The sequence below is a fragment of the Diorhabda sublineata genome, chromosome 1, assembly GCF_026230105.1.
Source record: "Diorhabda sublineata isolate icDioSubl1.1 chromosome 1, icDioSubl1.1, whole genome shotgun sequence".
In the NCBI taxonomy this organism is placed as follows: domain Eukaryota; kingdom Metazoa; phylum Arthropoda; class Insecta; order Coleoptera; family Chrysomelidae; genus Diorhabda; species Diorhabda sublineata.
Window position 1 is genome coordinate 30325726 of NC_079474.1, and position 21828 is coordinate 30347553.

Consider the following 21828-nt stretch of genomic DNA (forward strand, 5'->3'; position numbering starts at 1 on the left):
TTTTACTCGTCTATTCACGTTTTATAATTTAATAATCAGTTGTAGCAAGTTAGCGAGGTATAATAATGATTTTTTTTTCAAGTTCCAAGTAGGAGTATAATCAAGTGCATCTGTCTATATATCTGTGTATATAATAAATTTATAAAATGAGGTATCTACGCCTATGGTAGATCAAACAAAATTGTCGGCAAGAGTTTTTATAATCTGCAATTGATATTGGAAGAACTATAACATCGCTATGAACATTTTCATTTTTATTTTCAAATCCAATTTGTTATTGATGTTGTAATCGAGATATTTAAATTCGTTGATTTTTTTATAGGTTTATAGTCAATCACAATAGCAATATTTTGTCGAATATATTCTGGTGAATATCATTAATCTGACGGTTCACCTTTAGTGTTTTCTTTCGAATTATTAACCATAAAATATTTTCACATAAAATCCGAATTTTATTGCGACCATGGAAAAGTGTAAAAGCATGATGCGATAAAAATTTGAGTGTATAAAAAAAGTAATGACTTTTCTCATTTTTTCACGATACTTCAGTTGAATTATATTTTTTTCGATTTGAGTCCCAGGTAAACAACAGAGTTCCGTTAAGTGAACTGTAAATGTAAACTTATTTTACCAGTTACTTTTTTATAATTAACGTATGAATTTAATTAACGCAATTATTTTGATTCTATTAATTAGATTTTCTGTATTTTGAGCTCAAATATTCATTGTATATCTATGTTTAATACAGTGTGAGATAAGAAAGTATTCATAACTTTGAAGATACGACCAAAAGGGCATGAATTATTCCGGAGCGGTGTTCACTTTTAAGTTTAGTTGAAGGTCTTAATCCCATAGGACACTTGGGCGCAAGCGAATTAGGTCAGTTCGGTCACAGATAAGAATTATATATAATTTCTGGAAAATATAAGACTAGGAAAGTAGACAACCAACTAACAATTTTAATTTCAAAATGGACTTAGTTTTCAAAAATAAATTAAGAAATTTCAAAATTTGTAATGTAATTTTGATAATTACAGTTTTTTGTAGTGAAGCCTTTACGAAGCAAGCCAGATCGTATAAATATTTAGGGCATAAAATCTGCATCAGAAGTGACCAATCATATCTTCAAATCAGATTTGCCAAAATGCCTGACGAGAAAGGTTATGTATCAATGCATATTGGCAGTACCCACTCATGGAGCAGAAACCCAGACGATCACAAAATATTCTGTGAATGAGGTACGCGTTGTACAAAGAAAAATGGGATCATCGTATGCCGGGACTTTCTCTTAGAAACAAAACTCCTATTAACCAACTGCGGCAAGTGTCTGGCACTACTGATGTAATTGAACGAATTGCAAAATTAAAATTGGCTGGCAACGTAGCTGGATTGACAGATAAATGCTGGATAAGAAATATTTCGGAGTCCCCCTAATACGCACACCGTATTAGGGGGAGTCCTCCGACGAGATATTAAGGTAATGCAATCCAACTGAGTAGATGCCGTACAGAATTACGGGAGGTTTATATCCAGCAGTGGACTCAGATAAGCTAAAAGATATTGATGATGAGAGGGTTGACAAGCGTTGATTTTTTGTTTCGTACTACAATTCCACAATTTTGAAGGAAAAAGTCTCGTTTTTTGATATGTAATTATTGATTGATTGAACAGCGTTTTTCATTACTCGTTGATCATTACCCATCCTCAAAAAATTCACTTAGTTAGGAAGTAAAAATATCAGTTCTCAATTCCAATTTAACCAATGGTGAATTTCAGACTCTTCAGCACTGGAAGCTGGATTTTTCCAAACCATGACTAGGTTAAATAACAAACAGATATTTCTATTACAGGCCATACTTGCACTTTGTTAAATAGCCAGTCCAAACAATTGGGAGTGGAGAAAACTTTAAGCCTTTATCTACAATAATCAGTCTCAACGCCGTTCACTGTAAATTCATTTGCATATTAAATAAAATCCTGGTATATAAAGGTTTGTGAATAGTGAACAACTATGCGAAGAACCTTAGTCGAAATTTCCATCAACATATAGTCATTAATTAGAGGTAAAGTCAAATTGGTTTGAAAAAAGATGATTTTGGAAAAAAAATGAGTATTCGGAAGCCACATGTTTTTTCTTGTTGAGTACGCTATTAATAGAGACGATAGACTGGTAAAAATAGGGAAAGATAAATCTCTAATTGGAACAAGAAGTAGAGGACGACCATGGAAGAGGTGGGGTGACAACCTAGAGCCAGGATGAGGATGAGAAGGAACAGAACTATAAATATTTAATAGACTCACTTAGACTACTTGCATTTTGTGCTCTTGGTATTATTCTTTGCTTTAAAAGCTTACTTTAGCCATAATAATAGATTCAAACAAGTACTATAATTTCCACGTCCAAATGATTATTTATTAAGCTTTTTACATATATACCTTAAATTAAATTACAATTTTATTTTATCACAAGAATGAATGAATTGTTAGGTTCCATGTAACATAATATTATTATTTACGATTTATTCATTTCAAAGAATGATTATGACTGATTTTGTATGCGGTTTCTTCTGATACCGGGGCACGCAGCTTGCTAGCGGCAGTAGGTACTATATAGACTTCTACGTCGAATCTGTTATCGGCGAAAAAAGGTATTCAGAAACGCATAACAAAGATAAAAACAATTATAAATTCCAATTTAAAAATCCGCCTCAAGCAGTTGAATTTTTATTGTTAATTTTCCACAAAAACTCCTTGCGATATGAAATTAATTGTGGAATACAATAGAATTCAAACATATGTGAAATTTCAAAATAATAAGAGTTTCAATAAAGAAACATGTATTTGATAATTTTAACAGAATATACAGAAATTGTAATGAGAAATTATCTTTTTTGTCTACAACTTTTACAAAATTACGGATAACAAAGAGAATATTAACAATTAATGACAGCTCCTACTCTAGTCAAATCAATATTATTGTAATGTTCCTATTGTTCAAACAGTTTTTAATGATAATGAATTTATACACAAAGTGTAACCTACTTACGTAATTTATTTGTTCATGAACACTAAATACACTAAACGCTTGTTTACTAATTTATTTAAATACATTGTTTGGTTTACTTTGTACTATCCCGGTGTGCTTACTATGTCAATAAATTATTCACTAAATCTCCATCTATTGATTTTACTTTTCGGAGCGTCATATGTACTGGAAATTATTAATATGTCGTTAGCAAATCTAAAGGATTCTTGGAAATTGTCTTTTCTGTCGACTTCACGGTCTATGTAGGTGGACGAGTTCGTAATAATATTGACATTTCGATAGAATATTATTTATAAACATACTTACTTTATGTTACTGCTCTGATGATTATAAAAAACAACTTGAACTAAGCTGCGGGCAACAGCTAGTATATTGTACAGGGATAGACGATAAGATTGTAAATTTGTTTTTTTGTTTTCAAGCATGTTATTACATCCAGCTGAAAACAGCACTTTCTTGCGAGTGTATATTCCAGGACATCTAAGAGCTAGCTCCTATTACATCGGAGCTCTGACTGGTTATATCAAATACAGACTGAAAAATAGCCATTTCAAAATTCCAATTCTATGGGTACGAGCTGGATGGATTCTTTGCGCGTCTATGATGTTTATTTCATTACATACAGCTTTTGTGTTTTTCATTCATGAAGTTCCAGTTTGGATTTCAGCTTTATATGGTGCTCTTTATCACGCAAGTTGGAGTTTGGGGATCGCTTGGATCGTTATTGCAGCTTCTTCTGGATACGGAAGTAAGTACAAGTGGAACATTGTAAATTCTGACCAAAGTATATAACAAAAAAGTAAATTCGAGAGCTCAAAATATATATTATAAAGAAAAAAAACTCACTAATTTATTTAAAGTGTTTTTACGGTGGGGTAGATTCATACACACGAGGTATTTTATTTACTTAATTTATTTGTACCCTTACACTAGATACACTAAACGATGCTTTAAGCACTAAACTACTCGCTATTCACTATAATTATCTACGAAGACTTAATTATTCACTAATTTATTTGAACTCACCGTTTACTTTTTAATCTTATTATTTACTGATTTTATCAAGCGCTAAATTTAAGCAAAACAGATTTATCAGCCATTCGGTTCTAGAATGTAAACTAAAAAAAGGCTTTCTTAGAAACTGATTTTATGAAAACTGCCATAACATACTGTCAATAAGTTATAAAAACCAATATGAAAAAATTGACGCAGTATAAAAAATGTAAATGAACCTTCTGGGAATTGCCACATTCGCCAAACTTTAAATTCTATAACAGAACAGAGTTAGCTTCACGATCTACGTCAATAGTCGAGTTCGTAACAAGATTTAATGTATGTTTTAACACGAATTTAGAAAAAAATGTATAAATAGAAAACTAAGAAAAAATTAAATGCTAGAATTACTAACTAGTTTATAATTTTTCATATATTTTTTGTTAAATTGATACAAATAATGAATTAATATTCCCGCAAATTGTTTTAAATAGAAATTCTGAGAATTACCTCAGCTCTCAAAATTTAGATTCTATGAATGTAATGAACAGAACCAACTTCACCATCTACGTAAGTAAATGAGTTTGCTTAGAAAAAAAAAACGGGATAAAAGGAAACATTCTGTAAATGAATAGCATGAATTGCATGATTCACTAACTAGGTGATATGCCTTATAGTTTTTAAGTATATAGTTTGCTTAATAAATACACAATAAATTCCAGATTTGGTTTACATGATATTGAGTAAGTCTCCTTTGGTAATATTAAGTCGACTCACTTATACTGTATATTTATGCCATGGTATCATTCAAATGTATTCATCTGGTACTATCAGAGCGCCTGTTTACGCAAGTACTTACAACACGGTAAGTTTTGAAATTATTATAATTCCCATTTCAGAAAAATGATTTCAGTTAAGTTCAAAGTTTTTGGTTCCACATTTAAACAAATTAAAGCCAGTTATGTTTCAGAATGGCCTCAAAAAACAGATATACTATATCTTCTCATTCTATTATTGTTTTAGTAATTAGGGAATAGAGTTTACTAGAGGACGTTTCATCACTATGCTTCATCACTTACTAGATCTGCTATACTAGTAAAACACATGCCCTTGAAAGATTCTCGTCTCCAAAAGCGTGTTGCAAAACTTTTCTATTTATACAAACCAACCTTGAAATTTTGAAAATTGAAAAAATCATATTTTGGCAAATTGTATGTGCCACTTTATTCTGTGCTAGCAGTGATTCATCAGGTGCGGATCAAATATGGGCAAAGTAGGAATCAAAATATTGCAAGAAATCTATAACCTTATGTGGAAAACAGGACAATGGCCTGAAGATTGGGGAGAAAATTATTCCAATATTCAAAAAAGGTTCGCCCTTGGAGTGCTGCAACTACAGAACGGTTTTTCTTATCTCTAACGTTAGTAAGATCTTCCTGCATATCTTACATAACCGTCTGAAACCATTTCTTTCGCAACAGCTTTCATAGGAGCAAGCAGGTTTTGTGCCAGAAAAGGGAACTAGGGAACAAATATTAAATATCAGACAACTTATTGGAAAGGCTAGAGAAATTAATATTCCACTTTATCTCTATTTTGTAGATTATCAAAAAGCGTGTGATAGAGTTAACTGGAGTTATAATTAATGAAATGGGAACGCCAAAACACCTGGTTCAACAAGTGCGCAGCCTCTATCAAAAAAACAACGCGACAGTCAGAATCGACGGGGATTAATTGGGAACTTTCAGAACTGCCGCGGGAGTTAGATAGGGTTGCATTCTTTCACCTACCTCATTTAACGTTTGAAGCGAATACGTCATGAGAGAGGTTCTAGATGAGTGGGAATACGGAATATCAGTTGGCGGAAAGAGAATCAACAACTTACGCTTCACTGACGACACACGTCAAACATACCAGCAATAACAGAAATTATGATCAGACTGTCTGTTATCAGCAAAAAATATGGCTTAAAAATTGATTATTTCAAAGCGAAAGTGATAGATAAGACAACATTTTTCCACAAAGATCAGAAGTAGCTAGGTAGTAAAAAATTTTAACTATCTTGGTTGGCAAGATCAGCGCCTACCGAGTTAAATAAAATATTGAAAGACAAATCTATCACGAAAACAAAGCAGATAAAAACCGAATAGAGGCTTTCGAAATGTGGGTTCATAGACTACTCTTACGAGTATTATGGGCAGAATACTTGCTGCTAACCAGAATAAATCTGCAGTACCTGGGACATATAGCTAGAAGATCGATGCAACGATTAATCAAAGAAGGGAAAGTAGAGTGCAAACGCCCAAGAAGCAGATCTCCAACTAGATGGGTAGACCAAACAAAACCCTTTATAAATATGAGGATAGGCCAGCATGGAAACAACTGCTGAATCATATATAAATGGTGTCACATCCTCTGGAGGATAATAGAAAGAGGAGAGAGAGCAGTGATTCAACTGCAGTCAGAGCTTGGCACTAAAGAATGGCGTAATTAAAAATACTAGCTGTAACTCTTCTAGTTTCAGGGTATCTCAAATTATACAGAGTGGCCCTTGTATAAGAGTTGGTATTTTATATTGCAAGTAATGGTGTTTTCTTTCTTTTTAGACCAACCGATGGTTTAGATTGCCTAACCATCCGTTTGTGATCTAAGCAGGTTTTTTCCTGATGTTCTTACGGGGCTAAGCTAAACTAAGCCCATTTAATATGTTTTTAGTATGACTTTATTTTCTCGACGTGCTTGGATTTCTCTATATCTTTTTGGTCGAATTTTTCAAGGAAAAATTAGACTATTACGGTAGGCATGACTAGAAGAAAAATGGGGAGCACATCATTTTTCCCATGTTTTGAGACCTCCTGAACACGATTTTGATGGTTTTTCGAATGTCTGTAGTTTATATAAATATATATCTATATATCTGTTTAAGCTACAATTCTTATTTTCGTCTCTCGAGCAATTGCTATGGGTCCAATTTGGTTCAAAATTAGCATACATGGCTTGAATGAATATTTCGAGGGGTCGCAGTGCAAAAAAAGTGGTTTTTGACCTTTGTTCACCTCTGCAGGTCAAACGAAAAGCGACTGAAAAATGAAATTTCACATGTAGGTTCGTTCAATTAGTTGTGAGATGATTTCCTGTCTAAGGTCTAAACTTTCCATCTCCACCCTTCCCCATTTTATGGTCATTTTTGTTATATTTTCTTATTTTTTGGCCAGAAAAAGTTTAACTAGAGGGTTCGAACTTCGCATGCAAGTAGGGGTGATGTTGAAGAATGGTCTTTCTCAAGTTCAAAGTTTTCTTCTTCAGTTCTTCTAGCACAAAACGCCCGAAATCATTTTGATCGTTGTAATTGTTGAACTGGACCGCCTCCTATTTAATGAATAATACGAGTATCGTTGCTAGGGTGAACAAGAGGGTTCGAGACCCACGGGTCTATTGAAATTATGAATTTTCATTCGAGAGAGAGAGTTAACTTGTGAAATGAAAAGTTATTGAGGAATAGCAAATTTTTCATATAAAGAAATAAGATTGAGAATTGATATCATTTCCAAGAAATTCATTTTATGGAAAGATTTGTTTATGTATTAGTTAAATTCTTCATTCGACGAAAAATTCGACTTTCGTGATGGAGCTCTGCTGCTCACGGCTTTTTTTATTTTATCTCCTCTCTATTATTCTGTTGGTTTGTCTAAATTATTTCCCCCAAACATTCCTATATAGCAAGACAGATCTCTAACTAGGTTACACAGTTTTTTGATGATTCTGTTGGCCAACACTGCGCTAAAGCTAATGGCGAAGACTCTGATTTTATGAAATGTTTTTCTCTGAAGATTTTATTGGGCAATACAACGGTGATGAGTATTTCATCTATTATAATATATTTTAAAGATTTAATAGAAAAGCATTCCTTTTTCTCTCTATATTAAAAAAATGTATATATTAATAATATTTGAAAACTCAGTTTCTAATTTTCTTTATAATTTTAAAATATACTTCGTGATTTGAATATAATTTTACAGATTCATAAGGCTGCCGGGGATATTGTTTTGGCTTATCTGTTGGCTTTGATTTTAAGTTTACTGTTCGAAGCACCAATGATTGCATTAGAAAAATTGATTTGGAGAGGTAAGTTACGAGAAAAATGTCAACAATCTATTTCACAATATAAATTCCAAATTTTATTAATTGAGAAACGAAAAACATATTCATATCGATTAATTTCTCAACAAGATTTGATTATTCGATAGGATGCGAAAGAAGTTCATCAAATAGTGTCTTGAAAATGAGGTTCTCATAAATAATCCTATGGTTGTAAAAAATTATCCGATATTAATCTTACTTTCTCAGACGCTCATGGTAAAAGACATCCAGAAGCATAAACTTACTTTATAGGCTTCTTAAAAGTAGGTAATGAAAAACTTCTCAGATTAAAAGCATGCTACGTAATTGTCCGTTTCTAGAGAAATTTGAAATTTATGGAAATTTTTCATGCTATCTTTTAAACAAATCTACTTATGACTTTCATAGAATTTCCAATTTAAAAACATTATTGTTCACATTTCATTAATTTTGTTATTTTATCTAATTGTTTGTGTATTTAGATGGAATTTTTATCAATTTATGATCAACCGATTCTCTTGAAAGTTCGAATATTTTCTGGCTTTTGATGACAATACGTAATTCAATAACAAAATTGGTGAGCTATTTAGTAATATCCCGCGAATTGATTGATTTTTATATGAAACAGAATATTCTATTTTACATATATGTAATTCTATAATAGTATTTCAACTTTATCTCACAAATTTCATAACAATTTTTTGTAAAACAAGTCTGGTTACAAATATCGTTTCTAATGTAAAATAGCTTCGATAGCGCAATGGTTCGTGGAAACGGTTATAAATTTAAAAATAGTTTGATGTGATATCACCATTGTTGCGGCGTTTTTAGGTGGAGTAGTGACGCACCCTAAAAAAGAAGAACATGAAGGTACAAGACTATAAATAAACGAAGAGATTATCATTTTTGTGATCACTTGCAGCATAGTTTCCATTTATTGCTAAATGTAATGTTATTAGAGAATGTAGATGAAAATAAAGTTATTTTTTTACTTTTTATGCTTGTAGATGCATTGTATTTTTATTTTTTTGAAATATTACCTTCAGAAATTCAAAATTAAACCAATAAAATTTCTTTCCTTCGCAGCTGTCCTCTCTAAATTGGAAACTGAAAACTCTATTTATTATTCTATTCATTACTTCTTTCATAAGCCTGATTAGCACCTGCGAAATAATTGGAAAGATTAAAAAATATTTGAATATAATTTTCATCATTCTAAAAGTGAAATCCAATTTCCTGGCTATAAAATTATAACTATATAGTAAAGTAAATAAGAGGAGACATAAAATAAAGAACATATCAAAAGTTGTAAGAAATAAGAAATTTAGTTAGTATTGTATAGCTATAGTAGTAGTAAATAGTAAATAGTGAAACTTGTGGACTGAATTCTATCACTTCTTAAGCATGATGTCGTTTCTCAAGAAGTTGATTTTCTTGAATTATTATCAATAGACTGATCCGATCTATTTAAGATTATACAAAACGCAACGTTGGTATAATGTCGAAATCTAATATACTGTTAAACAAGTTCAAATCATAATAAAATGAAGAAATATATTTTGAATATCAATAAAACGGGCTCTATTCGATGGAAGATTTTATGACATTAATGTTTAAATATGATTTAGGCGATAGGACCTCCATGGCTGGCGAGTACAAGAGGTGATCTGTAACATCGTTTATCACAAAGTTTTCGGAGCCGTATATCACTAATAACTGTTCGAATGATGTTTCTGATCATTTATCTACGTGAATTTATATAAACCCAAAGAAAATAGTTCAAAGGGGCTAACTCAGAAGATCTTGGTGATCAATTAATTTTCCTCTTTGTTTCATCCAAGTTAAGTGGTTTCTATTTATTTTCTTTTCCTTACAATTTTATTACCTCGTTCTTTTGAATTCTGTTTCTTTCCGTACTTTGTTCATTCCTGTTAGATTGCCCAGTTCTCTCACTGATTGTACTTCATATCTGCTTTTATTTGTTCTGTTGTTAGTAACACTTCTTGTGTTCCTTCTATCTGATCAATATTCCATTTCCTCCTAAGTCTAGTTTCTAAGTAACATATAATTCTTCTCTTTTCGAAGATCTCAATATGTGATATCTCCATCTTATCTTCTAATAATATGTTGGTTACTTATCTTATCATTGTTTTTGTACCAATGACTTCGTCAGTCCATAGAGCAAGCCAAATAGTAATTTCCCATGTTTAGACAAGTGGTTTATTCTCATTCTAAATGTGACATTGTATTTTCTCACGTATCCATTCAGCTAAAAATGGGCTTAATCGGAAAACGAAGTTTGAAATGGGCAAATCAATATCATTATCAACTTGTACTTCAGCACATTCGTCGAATTGGCGATGCATGCGATGGTCGTTTTCTGAATAAGTTGAATGTTGGAAGCTTTTAATCTAAAGTCCCCGCGTAAAATCTACCATAAAGTGGAAGGACATAATCCTAATTACTAAGAACATCGAAAAATTCAATGTTTTGTATATATTTGAATACTTATATAGCGTCTATAGCTTCTCCAGCGTGCACTGCTTAACGTGGGAGCATTACTTTTATATTTTTAATACTAATACCTTGTAAAATTTACTTTGATACAAGGCTAATCATAATGAACCCCAATTTCACAAAAAGCAACTATCAGTTATTAAATTGGCTGTAAAATTTAGCAGAGTTGCCAATTGAAGTTAGCGAACCCACTAAAAAAACTTCGTACGTCATTGTTGACAAACATCTATATTTATGTTGTGTTTTCATATCATATTTGGAATAGTATTTGAGTATTTGAGGAAAATAGATTAAATTAAATATATATATATATATATATATATATATATATATATATATATATATATATATATCCTGTGCTATTATTTAATATTTCGTTAAAAAGCAAAATATTGTGATATTTCGATTCCTAGTTTTAAAAATTGAGGCTACGACACTGTATTGTCTCGTAGCTTCAAACCGCCTACGTTATCTATGTTGTCCAGCACTTTCAAAATAAATCAAGTTCCTTATGAACCCTCGTCCAGTTTATATGTGGAAAATGTCATCTTGTTATTCCCGAGTTTATATGTCCTCAACTAAGATCATGTTTTATCTAAGGGAAATCCTGTCGGCTTGTTACTCATAATGTTCTCATCGAAATGTTAAATGGGGATTCTGTGTCCAAATTTATCATTAGTAATTATCCAACAACAAAGTCCTTTCTTATAACAGTAATTTGAGATTTGGATTAATTAAATTTATAATAGTCGATCATAGTTTGCTCAATTTCCATTAAATTCTCTAATTAAAAAATGTATTGAATATAGTTGAATATAGTTTTTAAATAAATAATTCGAATTAATGGGGGGCAGGATAACTAATAAGGGCAATCACCAAATTGGGAATAGAAGCAGGGAAAGTCGGTCTAGAAATAAACCAAGAAAAAACCAAATCATTGTTGAGTAGAAGAGTAGTTTCAACTTAGCAATAGTGAAATGTCTGTGCAGCGTAGGCAAACAACAGCTGTAAGTTTCATGGTCAACATGGGCTAGACTTCACATATTTTTAATGATTCATCAAATATTGGAAGAGTTCAGTTAAAGTATGTTGTTATTTTCAGTGGGTTTGGGTTCTTTGTTGAGAAATGATACTTGTTTTGATTAACAAAACTCTGAACAATCATCGGATTGCTGCTCAATACTTAAAAATTCTTAAAATTACAAATTGGATCACGTTTGCCTGTCACAAGTTTTGCGTCATACTAACACTGACAGTTAAACATATCTAAGAGTGCTTGTCGCCTGCTAACTTAACTAAATTAAATTGAAAATTAATATAAACGTGGTTACCAATTTTGACTCTATATAAAACAAAATAGTGTGAGATAAGGATAGGGTCAAGGTTGGGATAGGTCGGGTCAGATGTCAATTTGATCAATTCTCAACAAAGTATTATCTATGTAAATATGTCGCGACTTATAAAAATTAGTCTCTAATTTTATGAAGAGCACAATTGTTTTACCTTCTTCCAATAATCTTATCTATACTTATTGATGAAGCAGTGTGTTTTTCTAATAAATAGTATGGAGTGCCACAAATACAAATCGAGTCATAATTGGGAACAAAAGTTTAAAGAAACCGTGGCAGCAATTAAAGTATAAATTGAAGAAGACACAGTTAATGAGCGAACGGCTTAGAGTTGTTTTGATCCTTTTATTAGTGAAGATTTGACGCTTGAAGATCGTTCGCTTTCAGGTCGTCCATCAGCATGATATATTGAGGTTACAAGGGGAGCAATAGAAAACCATTCTAGTATTGGTACTGCCGATTATTGGAGTCTCTCGGAACTCCTAAAGATACCATATATTGCCAGTTATTATCATCAAGTAAGATCTATGAAATTTTCAAATGAAACGTCGAGTAGAGGTATGGAAACAACTCATATTAGACGCGATGGACAATTAATTTATTTTAACAATTCGAATATGATAAATCAGTGGTTGAGAAAAATCTTGTCGTGTGTGTGTGGTGGAATTATGAAGGTCTCTATCAATGTCGAGGTATATAGTGGACAAAGAATGCGAATGTATGAGGGTTTATTTGAAAAATATTAAGGTTGACCTAAAAAAGTACCTCTTAAGATGCTAAACCACATACTGTAAAAGCTGCGCAGAATAATATGCAAGAATTTGATGGTATTGAACTCCTACCATATCCACATACAGTACGGATCTTGCACCGTCAGATTACTATTTATTCAGATCCGTGGAGGAATTCTTGGGAAAAAATTGAGTCCGAAGGAGATGTTGAAAACGCAGAGCGACAATTTTTTACATTCAAGCAATAGCGAAAATTATTTGAATTAGTTTTTCGTCAAGAAAGTTTCACACGTGGAATGCAAATGTATATTCAATTATTTAAAATTTATATCAACAAATTTACTCTGAAAAACATGAATCAAGAAATTATTAATCGTCAATCCAATACTCCACAAGGTTCACAAGTTTTTTATCTCCTCTCAACTAAAAACGAAGTTACGATTATGTTAGGGGAATCACGAGTGCTCATATGAAATCTTGCCGCGTATTATCGTTGACCGCTATTTAAGACATACGTGTCCGTTACATCTCAAGTTCATTCTAGTGTTGCTAAATTCTAATTACACCTACTAAATTAATTTGAGGCTTCGTTAGCTCAGTTAACTAATGTTGAAGTTTTACGGCACGCCCCTTAGGGAATCATTACCTAATGATAGTTGGAGAGTGCGACGACAATTAGTTTCAGTCCCGTTTTGATGATACTCGTTAGTGTGAAGAGAGATATACTATGCTCGAGAATGAACAATGAGATATTTTTTCAACGTTTCGAGTATCGGTGATTTATTCCAATCCTTTATATAATACAATATATTCCAATGTCCGTTTTCATTATATCTATATCAATATTATTTATAAATTTATCTACAACTATCACATAAACTATGGATTAATGACAGTTCTCACTCTTGTCAATTGATAATTGGATAATAATTTTGTTAAATTGTCATATGAAAAGTCACGGGTGGTGTGCTATGAGCAAAACAACTGGTCTGTCTCTAAAACTTCATTTTGCTGGTCATCGGTAATAATTTATGTGAGTGGGTGCCACTGAAGCCAAGCTGCCATGATATTCTGAGCCAGAAATTGTAGAAGAATTAGAATATTTTTAACTTTATTTTGATAAATAATATATTTTTTAATAGAAAATATTTTCTAGTTTTGATCCAAGTCGAAGGCTTACTTATGAGAGATACAGTGTAACAACTCATAAGCCGATCGAAATTTTTTTCTCAAATCTTGAAAACCACAGTCTTAAAGTTGCGAGAGAAAGAAAGAGATTTGATAGGAATTTTTGGGTAGGATAAGGAAATTTTTTTTATAGGAAGGTTTGTTAGAGTTGGCACTGATATAGGATTTGCTCCTCTGTAGGGCTGGGGTTGTGGTGAATTAGTTTGTGATTGTGCTGTCTAAGCTACGGAAGAAAGAAGAAACGAAGACCAAGTGGTTCGAAGAAGACTAAGTAAAAACGGTTCCCTTCAGTTTGGGGATATATTTTTGTATTTTTTTGTTGTTTTTCTGTTTATTTTTTTTTGAAAATTATTCTCTATTGTCCCATTATTCCCTATTGTCTGCCATTTGACTAGTGAACTGGTTCACAAGATTAGAGGCTTAATGTTCCAAAAAACAAATAAAATATCCATCCATTACTATACCAAGTTTCCTACTTCATTAATATAACTTCAAACGCATATGAAACATTTAGAAAAAAATGATTTATCGTAAAAACCTCTAATTAGCTTATTAATAATTTGTCATACAAATGTGGAAAGCTCCTAGCACTGTCTATCAGTTTATCAGGACATTGCTAACTTTCAGACATTGCTTTTTTTAATTTTTTAACGATTTCTGAAATCACAAAATATAATTGCTTTTTCTTATTTTTTTGGTATCAGTTGTAAAAATAAGACACCACGGCGAAAATCGGCACAATAACGTGTTAAGTAAATTCAAAGTTGACGAATTCTCAGTTTAATTTACTGCCGTGGCTTTATCGAATGGCCCTCGCGATCACCCGACATGAATCCTTTAGACTATTTTCTGTGGAGTCACTTAAAAAACATCGTTTATAAAACAAAACCTGATAATAAAAAAAATCAGTATTTTTTAAGGATTTCTACAAACACCAAAATATATAGGGTTATCCAATTAAAATAACAAAGCTCATTATTTTTCCGGAAAAAGAAAAGATCTGACAACAATGTAGATGTAGATGTAGATTCATCTCACAATATTTTATGGTATGATTGTACCTATACTTTTTTTGAATTTTGACAAAATTAGAAGTTTGATTTATCTTGCTGCTCAAACTTCCTATTGATACTTCCTATTGATACTTACTTCCCAAATTACACAAGGTATTGAAGAAAGTGGTCATCGTTTCAAGTTTATTGTTTGATCTAAAAACTTCAAGTATAAACATTACTAGATAAACTGTGATACATATTAAATTTTACGAAATTGTGAAACAAAAAATGAAAACTGAATCCTCGTATCCTCATCAAAATCTTATTTCAGACTCTAAAAAACCTTCTACAATCTTTTCCAACTTTTTTCTATAAGCTATAATATTTTCTGATCGAGGTTCTCGTGGAGCTTTTTGTACAGCTTCACCTCTTTCCTCTCCTTTTTTGAATTCGGTTAATACGTCATCTAATTTGAGCGATCCTAATTCTAAAGATGCTATGGCAAAACAGAATCCGTAAAAGGAATATCTTTGCCAGTGGTCGAGGAGGGTGTTAACGGAAAATATTTCTTCAGCGTTACATCCCAATGTTTTCAAAAATGAAGAAAGTTCTTCATGATAAAATTTCAAAAAGTCGGTTACTCCAGAAAAATAATCATTACCAATACCACTGAAGTAGTAGTGAGATAGATCGATTATTGGAGAATGAAGACCTGATGTCTGGAAACCTTCTAGAGCTACATCAGTAGCATTTTCTCCCTGAAAAAAAAATTACTATCAGTTCATAAAATCTTAATGAATGACAAAGTTCGTGAAAATGGTGGAAAAGTAAGAGAGAGTTTGATTATTATAAAACATAGGCCACGAATGTTATCAACGAATTTAGCTACTGGTTCGTAGTTATAATTGCTCAGGTGTCTAATTTTTTTGTGTTTGTTAGTTTGATAATTTCTGAGCTGAATGCATCATTTTTTGATACCAGTTTCATTTAATACTTTGTTTAGGTACATTTCAAATATCTACCTAACTATTTCTGAAGGTACAGGTTGTTTTGACAATGATCATCAAATAAATTTTAGTTTTATAAAACAAAAACATGTTTTATCACTATCATAAAACAGTAGGGCACTTTTTATGACATTTTCAAACAAACTTTTCGTTTTGTAACCATTAGATTTGATACACACTGTTCACACTACTACTACACCAACATTCACAGCAGTCTTCAGAGATGATAACGAAGACGATAACGAATACGATAAACAAGACGGCAACGAAAACGATAACTTGGTTATCGAAACGCGCGTCAAACAGTGTAATTGTGGGTGTTGGTGTAGTAGTAGTAGTAAATATTGTGTTCATTATGACTATCACCAACGGTTCCAGAAATTCCAACTTTGTCCCCATTAATAGGTTTGCAAACCGTCATAACTGAATCACTAGAAACCACTGCATATGCCTTAAGTGACTTTATGGTAGCAATCTCGGGAAGAGGAACGATTGGTTCTTTTATTTCAAAAATGCACAGGGGCGAAACGTTTTTGTTAATACTGACCACTAAGTTGCGATATTGGAAGTTTTTCTAGCTCTAGATGTAAAAACTTCACAAATAGTTAATTTAAGAACTTGGTTTCAACCAATCACACGTCAAATGATTCCATCGTGGTTGTGAACCGGATGTTCCCAAGTAGACTGATTTCGAAAAAGGTAATATTTCAGGGACCTCTTGTAGTCCAGATTTGATGCATCTTACACAAACTCCGTAGTGAAAAGGCATAAATACAATAGCAACACTGGAGGAAGCTTTCCATAACTTCTGTTCGTAGATCAGAGCATCATTTACTTGGAAATATTTAGAAAAACCTTTTGATTTCATTTTTCAATCTATTTTTTAAACATTGCACCACCCATATGCAATAAAATTGCTAGGAGAAAAAGTTGAGTATATAACATAATGGAAGTGAATTGTGATGGTTTCGTAGGATTTAGAAATTTTTAACATTGAAAATAAATTGATTTCTGAAAATCAAATTAACAGCATTACTTATTCTTCCCAAACTCACTACATTAATGGTATATGAGATCTCAATCAAATTTTTTTTTATGTTAGATAATCTACAGTTGTTGTTATTAAATTTTATAAGTATATGTACCTATATTTTAATAACAGATATATTCTGTGAATCATAATTTTTCAAGAATCACTCTTTTCACATTCATAGAATTACATATGCATTATTGTTTGTGAAATTAGTGATAACATAAAACATGTTGAAATGTTGTTTTTGTATTTTTTTATAAAGATATGTAAATATATGTTATTATTATATGAAGTGGAAGAGATTATTTCGATAAGAGGGTGAATAGTAGACAAAGTTCAATATTACTTGACATTGCTTTATAAAGATATGAATACAATACTCGAATTTAACAAAGAAGTTATTAAGAATTATGTAACATGACTAGAGTAAATTTTTCTACAAGCAGTGGGCTTGATTTGTATACTGGGTATTTATTATGAAAATTGTTTGCTTGCAACTAAAATTTATTAATAAAGATTTCTATACCGCACGAAGCCTGAAAATAAACGGATCAAACGGATCATTTCAATAGTAGGAGAAAAATACGAATAAAAAAAAGTGAAAAAACTGTTGCAAATACTGCTGGGTATCTGCATACAAAATATATCAGAAAGGTTGATCATGGTACGCTTAAAAGAATCATCAAAAAATGTTTACTTGGTAAGAAAATGTAATCAGTTGATATTGATTCTGATTCATAATAGATATTATAAAATCTGTTTTTATAAACTTTTGCGTATAAGGAATGCTTAACAAAAATTGAAGTTAAACATTCTATTTTTGCTATAAAATACTATAAATGAATAGAAACTTCAAAATGCAGGTAATACCGATAAACACGAAATTTGATCTCGAGGTCGTAATTAGACGAAAAAATTGCACGACGTTGAAAAGTTTGATTTGCAATTTAGGAGATTGTTTGAATTATGTTTTTCAGAATCTGTGGTTTTAACTTTTAATTGGGGTAAACCTCCTCGGAACATGTTTATTATTTTTATGTAGTTTTACTAGCAAACTAACTAAAAACATGAAAAATAATTAAAAATTGCAACGATTCACTTTTTTATGTTCATAAGTACTTTCTCTCGAGGAACTCTCATCATGTTTTCATTGCATTGACCTTGTATGAAACACATTTTTTTTTATGAAAACGTTCTCTTTGTCTGTGTGTGTTTCCCCATGTTGCTTTGAAAATTATCTGCCCATGGTCTCAAAATTTCAGCATTGTAGTTTTCAAATTTAAAATTTCCTAGAACTCCAAAAACTACTGCTTTATAACTAATTCCAATTGCTTTTTGAGTACGATACAGAAACATTGGAAATTTTTCATCGAAAAAATATGTCTAATTTTCAAATCAATAAAGCCCAGCCTCAACTTTTGCTTCAGATAAATTCAAGGAAAATTTTTTCAACCAAATATATCTGAAGTTGAAGTTTTTTTAAAAAATTGAACTTAATGTGTAAATATAGTATTAACTTCAACAATGGACTGAAAGTTCTGTTTTCTGACAAAAAATACTGTTTTTACAGGTAATGATGCATACAGATCATACGGATTCTTCAAATATTCGCTCTGTGGTTCCATTAAAAATCTCATCCTTCCTATATCACCAATAAGTTTTACTTACCATACTTCAAAAATTCAAGTAAAAACCGCTTGATATGATGCAATATAACGTGCAATGCGATACAAGACGCAATATTTCTTGATAAAAAACATGCGCATATGAAGTGATTGTTTCATGCAAGATATTGCACTTGCAATATTATTGATTTGGTGTCATTTTTATTGCTAAGATTCTAGCTTGAAATCTAAAGAATCTTTTGACTTAACAAACAACCTGTCCATAGGCTTCAAAAACAAGCCCAGTGACCTCAGTTTTTTATTCTCATTTTTAAGCCGGTTACAAAATATTAAACAAAATTTGATGTTAGGAACTTTTACTAATGGAATTTTTGTTAGTGTTAACTATGATGCCATCGCAAAAGTTTTTAATAATGTGAAATGACGTGCAATATTCATTTATGGAATATTTCACAATTTATTGAACGCACCATGTTAAGCGGCCTTTACTTAGCAAAAATTGCACGTCGTTTGTAAGTCTCTTGGTATTGCATTATGGCTGCCACTAATTCAAATTTCATAAGATAGAGTAAACAATTTCCAAACCTCAAATTTTATTTGATATTTTGTGCATGGCCCCCACATTACTGGAACGAGGATCAGGCTCGTGAACCCCTTTATGTTATGCAAACATTGCAAGCAATAACTAGCACGTGCGCACCTAATTAAATAGTAACTAACCTAGATCTATAATTTTCATAAATTCATGAAAATGTGACATTGTCATAATTATATATTTGAATCCACGGTAAAATATTCTTCAATAAATTAAAAAGTTAAATTAAAAGAGAGTTCCCGTGGGCCCGTGCCCTGTGACCAAAGTTGCACAAGTCCCACCCTTGATTTTGTAGGCATTTTTAAAATGAAAATAACAAAGCTAATTAAAGTAAACAAAAAAAGTGCAGATGTCTTGCTTTTGAAATCTGATGAACAGTTTAGCTAGAGAATTAGACAAGAAAAATTGGTTGAGAATGCATCAAGAAACATTTGAAAACTTCTGAGAAAAATAAAGCAAAATATCAGCAGATTAGAAACTCATTTCTCTCTTGCAACTTGCAAGCAATAAAAATGTCACCAAACCGATAAAGTTGTGAGTGTGAGCTTTCAAGCTTTTTGTGGGGAAGCGACATTTGCTAGGATATGCCAGGACTGTTTAAATATGCTTCCTAGGTTTCATAGATAACGTAAGATGCCATAAGTTTGTATCTTACTTCTCGAACTTTAATAATAATGTTAATAATCTGAACGTAAAACTATAATCACGGAATATTTTGGAATATATTAAAGTTGATTAGAATTTTAGAAAAAAATCCAAATCCTGTATTTATACCAACATATGGTGTTTTCTCTTTGTTTTTGTGCTAATTAACTTGAAAATTGAAGGAAAAAGAATGAACATTTTCCCAGTAATGGATGAATGTTATAGATTGATCCCTATTTTAGCAAAATGAACGATGAAAAATAATCAGCAACCAGTAAACAGGACTCTATCCAAATAGACAAAGTTTGTTTTCAGGGCATGAAATGCGAAATTAAATCTAAATTGTTAAGTACGTAGATAAACAATCTGAAACAAATCGAACAATCAGTGAATTCTTGGCCACAATCAAAATCAAACAGATCACACCAAGTGAGACTAACCAAAATGCGAAACCTGTGATATAGAACTTAGTGGTAAACATATACTAACTCTAGGTGAAAACATGAATGTAGAAAATATAATTGGTTATTTAAAGAACACCGGCTCATTGCGGCGTCTAAAAAAAGAAGCGATGGAAAATAAATTTGTAAACTTTTTGTACAGGAGGACTGCTTAACAATAATTCTATTTTAATTATAAAATATAGAATATTACATTTAAAAGAGGAAAGAAAATCAGTCCGTTCCATTTAACCTGTATACAAAAAAAAAATTTAACAATTTATGTTAGGTGAAATAATTTTTTTCTATAACGTATATTGAGCTAACTGAACATCATACTCACAATAAGCTACAAATGTCTGACACAATATTAAAGGACATAATTAATTGACAAATGACAATCATATATCGGCATGCGCAGAAACGACATTCTAATTTCTAATCTTTTGCATCTCAGTTCACAGGGATATAAAAGTTTTGTTACCATTATTAGACTACACAATACGATGGAGCAGTAGTATATAACAATTAGGTACATACCTGAAGTTTCAATAATACACTGTTGTGATGAAAGTTACCGTGAACCAATACTGATTTTTCTACTGTTTCATTCAAGATTTCTGAAATCTTGTTTCCACTGAAATTCTCAAGTGCTCTATCGAATTTTTTCAATAAATCCAATCTCATACGCAATTTCAAATTGAATTTCAGCTTTCCCACACGAGAAGTGAAAAACTGTGCTAGCTCTTCAAACATGTTTTTACTAATCATGCGACAATTTCCAAGTAGTTCGTCGAATTTGTTACGATGTAGATGACGTAATCCAAGGGATAGACCATGAAACTTCGCAATTGTTTTTAGTACCAGTTTGTAGTTGTGTTCATTTAAATCACCTTCTATTTTGGTATATCCAGCTTTTTCTAAATTTTCAAGTAATAAAATTACAATTCCATCTTTATCCAGATAATTGAAACATTTTGGAAATGTTGTTAAAGGATTTTGTATCTTCAAATACTTCTGCAAGTCTAGAAACAGTGGAATTACATTTTTTAATATATATGCTTCTCTTTTAAATGCTTCCAAAACATTTTCACTCTTTCCTATATTAGCTACTAGTTTTAAATCTTCAGAAACACCCTGCTTTGATGCTGTTACTTTAACTAATGCCTGATTGGTTTCTAAAGATTCTTCTATTTCAACATTTATATCTTCAAAGGTATCTGCAATTAATATTGTTTTCAATGCTTCCTCTATATTTACGTTCAAACTATTTTCACTCATGATGAAAGCGTTCGGTGCAATTTCACTGATTTTTTTTTGTATTGAAGTGAGATTTAAAAGTGGCAATTCATAGTTTATATTGTCGGTATTACTAAAAGATTAATTGATAACTGATATATAATTATTTTATAATCTCACCACTCCTGGCTTGTAGATAGGAAATTGATAACTGTATAAATTTACAAAGGTTTCAATTATCTATGGATTTTTGTTAAATAAAAATCGTTGTAAGAAATAGAAGAACATGAAAATAGATTAAGATGA

At 31.5% G+C, this 21828-nt stretch overlaps 2 protein-coding genes across 2 annotated transcripts in view; one reads left to right on the forward strand and one right to left on the reverse strand.

Annotated features, from left to right (window-relative positions):
- LOC130444370 (nose resistant to fluoxetine protein 6-like) overlaps window positions 1–9164 on the forward strand; it is a 28409-nt gene extending 19245 nt beyond the window's left edge. The window contains exons 9-12 of the mRNA XM_056779467.1: window positions 3469–3794; window positions 4762–4904; window positions 8059–8164; window positions 8990–9164. Coding sequence (XP_056635445.1) covers window positions 3469–3794; window positions 4762–4904; window positions 8059–8164; window positions 8990–9042 — 628 coding nt within the window. The 3' untranslated portion in view covers window positions 9043–9164. The remainder of the gene's footprint in view (window positions 1–3468; window positions 3795–4761; window positions 4905–8058; window positions 8165–8989) is intronic.
- Window positions 9165–15112: 5948 nt separating this feature from the next.
- On the reverse strand, window positions 15113–21676 carry LOC130441389 (uncharacterized). Its single transcript, XM_056775054.1, has 2 exons — window positions 20824–21676; window positions 15113–15696 (listed from the first exon to the last, which is right to left on the reverse strand). Exons 1-2 carry the CDS (start codon window positions 21562–21564, stop codon window positions 15253–15255), a joined length of 1185 nt encoding a protein of 394 aa, XP_056631032.1. The 5' UTR covers window positions 21565–21676; the 3' UTR covers window positions 15113–15252.
- Window positions 21677–21828: the final 152 nt, after the last annotated feature.